Source organism: Hippocampus comes, unplaced genomic scaffold (assembly GCF_001891065.2).
Source record: "Hippocampus comes isolate QL1 unplaced genomic scaffold, H_comes_QL1_v1.1 scaffold234, whole genome shotgun sequence".
NCBI lineage: Eukaryota > Metazoa > Chordata > Actinopteri > Syngnathiformes > Syngnathidae > Hippocampus > Hippocampus comes.
Genome location: NW_017805479.1, coordinates 96502 through 106117, shown reverse-complemented (window position 1 = coordinate 106117; position 9616 = coordinate 96502). Strand labels below are relative to the sequence as shown.

The window sequence follows — 9616 nt, the reverse complement described above, 5'->3', positions numbered from 1 at the left end:
TTTAGGTCTACAGGGTGTCTAGCCACCCTCCTCACGAGTCCTCTTGCGAGGACAGGTGGGGGGAGCCGGTTTAGTCGCCGACGACCCGACCCTGGGGCAGGTGGTACTGGGTTACAGGGTACCAGTAGCAGGCTGAGGCCTGACCTGACACCAGATAAAAGTAATATATTGGGCGGAATAGCTGTATTGATGATATACACGGCGATCGAAGAAATTATATTTTCGTTAAGTAAAGCAAGAGTTATGATAAAAGTAATTTCTTGGGCGATAAAATAGCCAAACATGATGTATCACTTGTAGGCGAAAAAAATTTGTAATTTTATATGTGTTCAGTTATTTCCGTTTTCACGGCCCTCTGAATAGGGTTTGTCAGTCGGCATGGAAGGATTACTCGCTCTGTCCGTTTTTGATCATTTATTGAAGCAGATGGTAGTTGCAGAAACAGTAGAATGATATCAGAAGCGGTAGCAGATAGCATAAGCAGATAAAGTAGCACATGCAGGATAAATAGCAGATTCAGGATAAGGAGCAGTAGCAGGTAGCAGGTAATAACATCAAGTAAACAAATGCAATTTAATGAATATATCTACCTTCGGCATCACAATGTAAATGTGTTTAGTTGACATTAATTTAATACCTTCAACTTCACAATAATAATAAATAATTCAATCAACCATGATTTTAAACTATGTATTATCAATATTCATTATTCTAAACATGAGAAAGCATTCAGCAAACATCACTGGAATTGAGCAAAAGGACTACAAATCCCAACGGCCAAACCCGGAAGTGAAGTGCCGGTATTATTGACTCCAGCTGTAACGCAAATTACTTGGTTCAAACAAACATTCTAGTGCCACCGCACAACGTGACAACTATGCAAAAATAACTACATAAAAGACACCACTGTTACAGAAACACTTTACACGCTACTTAAACTGCCGATCGCGAACGGTAACTGACCGTGATTGAAACTAACTCTGATGCCGCTCTTTATACGTTGCGCTGTCACCTGTCACTGGCAGCCCCGCCCCTCTTAAAGCGCCAGATAAATCCAACAATGTGGGTTTCCCTGGATGGAGTTTGTTTGATTTCTTAACGATTTTTGCGGTCCTCGGAACCCGAAGACCCGAGGACTTGACTCCGAGGCCAAGGACTTTCCTCCAAGGCCAAGGACCGGCTCGAGGACCACAACACTGATATTTTGATCCATTATTTTTGTGAATAAACCTGGAGTACACAGCTGCTGATGTATTGTTCATTGTTAATGCATAGTTTTCAAACATTTACCCTTGAAACATTATACTTTTGAGTTTCAGAATTCTTGATTATGAATATCAGTCAAAATAGAAAAATGGGTTCCCATGATGAACGTTTACGGAACCCAAAATTAGTTAGCGTAATTTCCCATTGGGTAAACCCAACGGAACCGAAAAACGGTTCCCGTGAATTTCCGAGATCCTCAGGCCTGCTACTGAATGATTTAAATTTTTGCAGCATTTGTTTATAATTGTATGGATATAAGATAAGATATAATTTATTTGTCCCACAATATGTTGTTGTTTGTGTTATTATCATATGCAATTGAATAAGTAGACCATTTCAGAATTCGAAATTTGGGACTCTCTAAATGCATAATGGGACTCATACTTTTCTGATCAGCGAGTCCCTGGGACTTGCTGCGGGTAAACTGTAAAATTATCACTGCATATATATATATATATATATATATATATATTCAGAGACCATCCAGGGTGGACAAATGACAAATGACCCAAACAAGAAGAGTGCTGATCAGAGATCCCCCATGATCACTCTGGATGAAATGCAGAAATCCACAGCCTAGGTGGGACAGATTGCTCGTATCTCTCCTTTATGGAAGAGTGGCAAGAAGAAAGCCATTTCTCAAAGACAACTAAATTTGAAGTTCGGGACACAACAAACATGGCAGATGGTGCTCTCATCAGATGAGACCAAAGTTTAACTTTCTGGACAAAATGGAAGATGTTACGTTTTCCATTAAAGTAACACTGCACATCACATGGTGGTAGTATCATAGTTTGGGGCTGCTATTCTTCACCAAGGACAAGGAAGATGGTTCGATTTGATGGGAAGATACTTTGTAGATGAAGCCAAATACAGGGCCATTTTGGATGAAAACCTGTTGGAGTCTGCAAAAGAATTGAGACTGGAGATTTATCTTCCAACAAGATCATGATCTTAAAAATAAAATGAAATCTGAAATGGAATGGTTCAGAACTAAACATATCCAGGTGTTTGAATGGCCTCATCAAAGTCCAAACCTGAATCCAATTGAGAATCTATGGAAAGTGCTCAGAAAAGTGCTTTCTTTTCACATTTTTGATTTTCGATTGCCATTTGGAAAGGGAAAAAAAGAATGATACACAGATTCACCATTTTTCTAAACTTATTTTTTCAAGTCTTTTCATATTTGCACGATTAACCACGATGCCTTAAAAGACTCTGCTGTATGTTTCAGTTTACTTTTCTTTGTCAAGCGTTCAAGAAAGCCAGAAGATTGTTGGTGGGTTACATGGTGGTCATGTACAGTACGACCATTTCTAGTTCCTTTCCAAACTGAATAAGGGCAGAGCAAGCAAGAATAAAGTAATAAATGACACTAAGTGACAGTCGATGCTTATATTGCTTTCTCTCATACTAATATTTCATATGAAATTTGATATGTGAGCACCTGCGGCGTGAAGCAGACGTCCAGGCGACCATGTTCGCTTGCGTTCCCTGTGATGACACGACCGCAACCTCGACTCAGCGACGACAGAGACAAATCCTTCATGGTGATACTTCCTAGCTCATCTAAAAGAGAATTTTTCAATGAGTTCACACATTTCTACCATTAAGTATAATCCCGTACATGGATCCGAGGATATACTTAATGGTGGAAAACTTTGTTCAGAAAAGGACAATGGACGTACCTGCTGCCTCCTCAGTTTGGGTTAGTGCATGAAGTGCTTGTTGCTAGGATGTATGATTCAGTACTTTGTGTTAGCGTTGCCCCAGCTCGAGTTGCTTGGATTAACACACACACACACACACACACACACACACACACACACAGACACACACACACATTCAGACATCGAGAGTTATTCCCACTTTCTCTTTGGCTTCCAATCTTCTGGGTAAACTTTCTACAAGGATGAGGAGTAAGTATAATGAAGCTTCATGGAAGAAGTTGAACCGAAAATAATCAAGACAAAAGTATTAGAATTGTTATGCCTACAGTTGACGAAGTGAAAAGTGAACATCGGGCGGAGTTGGCACCCTTACCAACCCTCCCCATAATCCCACTTTCTGGGAAGACTGACCAAAAGACTTCCTTGTGGCTGTGCTCCTGCCTCATGGGTCCCTGGTCGCTGTTCATGTGAAGAGCTACAGCATCGATCTGGTTCTAGTGCGGACCGGCTGAGACGCTCTGTACCCAGCTTCTGGTCTCATTCTCATTTATTGCACTCTTTCCTTTTACTATTGTGGGATGTCTGTATATGTGTATTTGTGTCCTTGTGGGTTGCACTGCCATGTATGAAAACTGCTCTAAAAGTAAAGTTTGATTGATTGATTGATGCAGCGCCTAACTGTATTTACTGACACTGGTTGAACTGAAATGTCTTGCAACATAAAGGAACATTATCCTTCAACTGTTCGATTATTTTCTCACGAAGTTGTTCAAAAAGAGGTGAACCTCACCCCATCTTTGATTGTGAATGACTAAGCAATTCTGGGAAGCTCCTTTTATATATACTCATGGGACCCATTTGCTCCCCGTTAGCCTGTTTTTCGTCTGTGTATGTGCGCGCGCGTGTGCGTGTGAGAGAGCGCGTGCGTGAATGCGTGAATGTGTGTGTGTTTGTGTGTGCGTGTGTGTGTGTGTGTGTGTGTGTGTGTGTGTGTTGGGGGGGACGCGTCTGTACCATTCAAGAATAATGATAGGACACGCGAAATCAAGCAAGTTGATGAAGTCATAATTTGGATGTTGTTCGTGTGATTATCGATTGGTCATTAGATTGTGTGAGAAAGTCGCAATCCGAAACTGTTGTTTCCATAGCAACGCCCAGGTTTGCGACCGGAGCAGCGAGTGAGTGAGCCAGGCAGTATCAATCGTTAAGGAAACGTCGCTCCCGAGCTAACGTCGATTTCGGGGAGGAAGAGACACGAACGGACCGGACCGAACTGCACCGGCCGGCGGTTGGTTGCTGCTCCGAGGCCAGGATGAGCCGCTCAACACGGTCGACTTGACACTACCGCTGTGAGCATTTCTATTAGCATTAGCTGTAGCATTAGCTTTAGCTTGGACAGCCAGCGTCAGCCTCGAGCAATAATAGCATGCTTGCAATAATGATACCTGTTGGCTGGATTCGGTTTATCGTCATGATGGATGATTAAGAATGATGACTTCTTAATGATAAGAGAAGTACTATTTTTCTTATTTTTACTTAAGTAAAAGTAAAGTACCGGCTGAAAATTACAGACGTATTAAAGCAAAAATGAATTCTTACCAATGTGACAATAGTACCCTCACTCTGTTCTTAAGTGAACGTACAGATATACAGTACCCGTGAAAACAATGAATTTAATTTAATTACATATATAAACGCAAGGGCTGGGCAAAATGGCCCCGAAAAAGATTACGATATAGCTTCATTATTATCACTTTTTTTTCCTGTTGAGTTTTTAAACTGCTACTTTTAAAGCATCTGTACAGAGAACTAAACTGCAGAGTACCATAACATTTTAATTACAAATGAAGTACTGAAAGAAAAATGAAAAAAATAACATGGAAAAATATTACAACATTTTTACCTGACATTACAACAAATGTTAAAAGAAAAAAATGAAAAAGTCATCACTAAGGCTCCAAAGATGAGGCTGCAGTGACCTGACCCTATGTACATGTGAATGAACGTATGCTGCATTCGAAGGTGGGAATTGGGCGATACATATAGCCTAAAATGCATACATGGTATAACCTAAATCCCTTCACAGTAACGGTACCGATGGAGATATAAACTTTAGTGTAAAAATAAAACTTGAAGTATTAAGTTATTTTAAATGTCACACATAAATATTTCCTGCGAAAACAGGCAGAAAGAATCAGATTTATTCTTCTCTCTGCTTGTTTTCATTCAAATTTTGCATAAGCGATATTGTAAATATTTAAAATATGAAATACTATACTTTTGACCTTATAAGCAGCTCGTGCTGGCTCATGTATCTGTTCATTTCTAGTTTTGGGGATGTGTGTCACTGTTCACTGTACTTTTATTTTCCCTCTTGACACTTATTAATTGACCTCGTAATTTGTTGTTCATAGCTGGTTGCTCTCTGCTGAAACATAGGTCGAGCCAGATTTCTGTGAAAAGTTTATTTGGAGACACATCGTCTCAATGACTGGGATTGGCATTTTATTTTCTCTCTTGCTCAGTGTTGGATGCTTAACGTACTCCTCATCCGCCTTTAGTGTTAACAATGCTGATTATAATTGCCATCTTATTTGCCGCCTCAGAGACAAGGATGTTTAGCCGCTCTAGCTAGCAAGCGCAGCCTCGCTGTAGCGCGTTAGTGTGTTCATATTCTCCCCAGTTCGCAAGCAGCAGCTCAGAGCTGAATGGTGTGCCAACATTTATGTGTGAAATGATTGCAAATCAAAGCAAAAACAAAGCTGCCAAACAATGAATCGTATCTCGAAAATCTTATAAATCGGGTCACTCGCATTTCAAGGCACCGCTGCATGTCACTGAGTGCACTGAAAGGGTTTTTTTCTGTTTAATTTCTCAACAACCAACCGGTGTAGTGTTGAGGATGGTACTGCGGCTCCCCCTGGTGGTGACTGTCCGCGTGGACCTGCTTCTGGTCTTGGTGTCTCTCCTCGCCTTCTGGACCCGGGTGCACCGCCTTGCGCACCCCAACGCCGTTGTGTAAGCAGCACTCAATTAGCACACTTCGCAATATCAGATCTAATATACATTCAATCTCTTATAATGGGACATCTGTCTGTGCGTGTGTGTGCAGCTTTGATGAAGTTTACTACGGCCAATTTGTGTCTCTTTACATGAAGAGGATTTTCTTTATTGATGACAGCGGACCGCCACTTGGTCACATGATCCTGGCCTTGGGGGGTGGGTTACCATGACGACCAAAATACTTTTCTGTGTGTGTGTGTGTGTGTGTGTGTGTGTGTGTGTGTGTGTGTGTGTGTGTGTGTGTGGGTGTGTGTTTTGCATCATTGATTGCATGTGTGTGTTTGTTTTGGGTAACAGAGTACCCATGCGGTGTAAGCGTGTGGAGTCTGCGTGTCCTCCCGGCAGTGTGCGGAGCGTTGTGCGTTCCTCTGGCATATTGCGTGACTCTGGAGTTGGGCTTTGGTCACATGTCAGCGTTGGGAGCAGCGCTGCTACTTTTGCTAGGTAACCACATATGTCACACTCACACACAGGCACACATTGTAAATTGAGGTGTCCCTGTTGTTATTTGCAGACAACGCTCTAATTGTCCAATCGCGGCTGATGCTGCTGGAGTCAATCCTGATTTTTTTCATCCTCTTGTCCTTCCTGTCGTACCTGCGCTTCTACCGTGCCAGCAGCAGGTGAGTCCAGACCATTGCTGCCTCTAAACCTTGCAGGGAGGACATGCTGTGACCTCTGACCTCTAACCTCATAGCTGGCCTGTCAGATACAGTTGGCTCCTCCTCTCCGGAACGTCCTGCGCTGCCGCCATCGGGTTAGAAACATTCATCCACGCACAGAGACACACACACACACGCGCTGTGACCCGTGTGCATGTGTTTGCATATTCAGGGTGAAGTACATGGGCGCCTTCTCCTACCTACTGCTAGTAGGCGTGGCCTGTGTGCACTGCTGGAAGATGATTAGTGACACTCGTGTGAGCGGCGTGAGTGCACACATGCAAATGCATCCCCAGAAGCACTATAACGCATCTTAGTCTGTTTCTGTGTTAGGTGAGCGTGTTTTTTGAGTGTGTGTGTCGTGGTGTGTGTCTGCTGGTGCTTCCTGCGGTGCTGTACGTTCTCTGCTTCTATCTGCACCTCACTCTTCTGCACCGCACTGGACCACATGACCAGCTGATGAGCCCCGCCTTCCAAGCCAGCCTTGAGGTACACAGGCACATAAACAGACACACACTCATACACGCACGCACTTACACACATGTGTGCACATGTATGTGCCCACACACACGATAACTGAAAAACATGATGCAAATTGATTGTTTGATTGCGTCACTCAGGGCGGTCTGTCACGGATCACGCAAGGTCAGCCCCTGGAGGTTGCGTATGGTAGTCAGGTGACTTTGAGAAGCTCTGCCTCCCAGCCTGTCCCGTGCTGGCTGCATTCTCACAAAGCCAACTATCCAATCAGGTGTCCTTCCGCCAACTCACAGGGAACAGCAGCCCCTCAGGTGGCATCTCGCTAAATCTGAATGCCCATCCCTTGCGTGCGTGTTTGCGTGTGCATGTGTGTCTGTGTGAATGTGTTTGTGTGTGTGTGTGTGTGTGTGTGTGTGTGTGTGTGTGTGTGTGTGTGTGTGTGTGTGTGTGTGTGTGTGTGTGTGTGTGTGTGTGTGTGTGTGTGTGTGTGTGTGTGTGCGCGCGCGCGCCTGCATGAATGTGCAGGTATGAGAACGGTCGCGGTAGCTCTCATCAGCAGCAGGTGACCTGTTACGCATTCAAGGACGTCAACAACTGGTGGATCGTCAAGAACGCTGACAAGTAGGTAGACCTGGTGGGCGGGTGGTGGTCAAGGTAAACATGTCAATCATGTGTGCGTCACCTGCATCAGGGCCGACCTCGCCGTAGGCCATCCTCCTCGTGCAGTGCGTCATGGCGATATGGTCCAGCTGCTTCATGGAATGACATCGCGATTTCTCAACAGGTAATTCTTATTGTTATCCTGCAACGCATTTGGGGACGCCCGCAACCATGGGACTTAATTGTGTCTTTTGTTGTGTGCGGCAGCCATGACGTCGCAGCCCCCGTCAGCCCCCATGCCCAGGAAGTGTCGGGCTACATCGACTTCAACGTGTCCATGCCCGCCCAAAACCTTTGGAGAGTGGTAAGTCATCTCACAGGAACTAATTGGGTTTGCAATGTGAACATCACAGCTCACCTGTTTTTTATATTAGTTTGGTCTTCCTAGGGCGCAGGTCTCAAACTCAAGGCCAGGGGGCCAGATCTGGCACGCCACATCATTTTATGTGGCTCGCGAAAGCAAATCAAATGTCAACTTTCATGATGCTTACTAAAATCTCTATCAAAATTTTAAATTCTCCTTTGTAATAAATAAGAGTGGCTGGAATCATTTTCTTTTTATGAAATCCCTTATTCAGGTAACTTAAACAATAGGTGAATAAACCGTTATTCTTGACTTCTTTATATATTTTCAGTAATCGCGGCCCTCCAAGGGAAACTGTAAGGCCAAACAAAAAAGATAGTGTGTTTCCGGTAACATGAAATTTCAGCATAGAGTTGGTAGGTCGGACAAAGTTTTTTTTTTAATCTTTTTTTCCCCATCAAAAATTTAAACAAACTAACCATAAAACATAAAACAAGAAGACATTGAACCCGCCGCCATGTATTTAGTTTGTAAGGGCAGTGCAAGGCCAAAATGGCAGTGCAAGGCCAAAATGGCAGCCCCACTAACCTTACTTCTTATTTTGCATTAATCAGAATACAGTGTTTACAGAACATTTATGATTCCCAAATGACTGCTAGAACTTCAGTGTAACACAAAACCGTACTTCTTCCATTTCTTCTTCTCCTTTCTGTTTGGTTAATACTCTTGGTGCATTACCGCCACCTCTTTAACATGCATCATCATCCAGAGCAACAATTTACTATTTACAGCACCAAAAGGCACCATAATTTGGCAGGATTCTGCCTTTGGCCATAATGCGACACGGGATTTTAGTTAATGTAAGCCCTTTTAAATCGAAAAGAAATGTAGTGAAAAGCCAAAGTTGTTGGCTTCCATCAACACGATGAGGGAACACAGACTTCCAGTGCGAGTACACAAAAAGTCCCCGTAATTTGTTTTGCAGGTTTGGTCACGTGACATTCTGCATATGCCGGATGCATTGTTTACATCAATGAAGCTCCTAGCGTTAGTTGAATTGATTTGCTTTTACACTTCTGTCAACACAAATGCAAGATGACCTTGCTGCTTAGAGAGAAGCGTCAGTAAAACAAGCCAAAATCCAGATGTCAGCGGGCAAGGCAGTGCAAAAGGCAATTTGCACAGCATGTGTGATTGAACTAAATATGATGTGCAAAAATCAATCTTGAATATAGATTTACGCAGATGACAGTGATGTCGATATTGATCACAACATTGATATTTCGATGTGTTTGAGGACGTTGTGAACCGTGAGGATGATTCTGAGGTGTGGAAGACGATTTTGTCAGAGGTTCGCTTGGTTCATGTCAACACGTCAGCAGTCCTCAAGGTAAATAACAGGACACCGCCTCACACACAACACTCCCATTTCCTCCTGATTCACACAAAGCCGTGTGTGTGTGTGTGTGTGTGTGTGTGTGTGCGTGTGTGTGTGTGTGTGTGTGTGTGTG

At 43.3% G+C, this 9616-nt stretch overlaps 1 protein-coding gene across 1 annotated transcript in view; it reads left to right on the top strand.

The window, feature by feature from the left end:
• Positions 1–3954: 3954 nt before the first annotated feature.
• pomt1 (protein-O-mannosyltransferase 1) overlaps positions 3955–9616 on the top strand; it is a 15818-nt gene continuing 10156 nt past the window's right edge. The window contains 13 exon segments of the mRNA XM_019875698.1: positions 3955–4292; positions 5282–5285; positions 5831–5954; positions 6049–6443; positions 6514–6622; positions 6697–6756; positions 6834–6927; positions 6995–7150; positions 7282–7412; positions 7667–7762; positions 7833–7925; positions 8009–8105; positions 9403–9495. Of these exon segments, the coding sequence (XP_019731257.1) occupies positions 5839–5954; positions 6049–6443; positions 6514–6622; positions 6697–6756; positions 6834–6927; positions 6995–7150; positions 7282–7412; positions 7667–7762; positions 7833–7925; positions 8009–8105; positions 9403–9495 (1440 nt within the window). The 5' untranslated portion in view covers positions 3955–4292; positions 5282–5285; positions 5831–5838.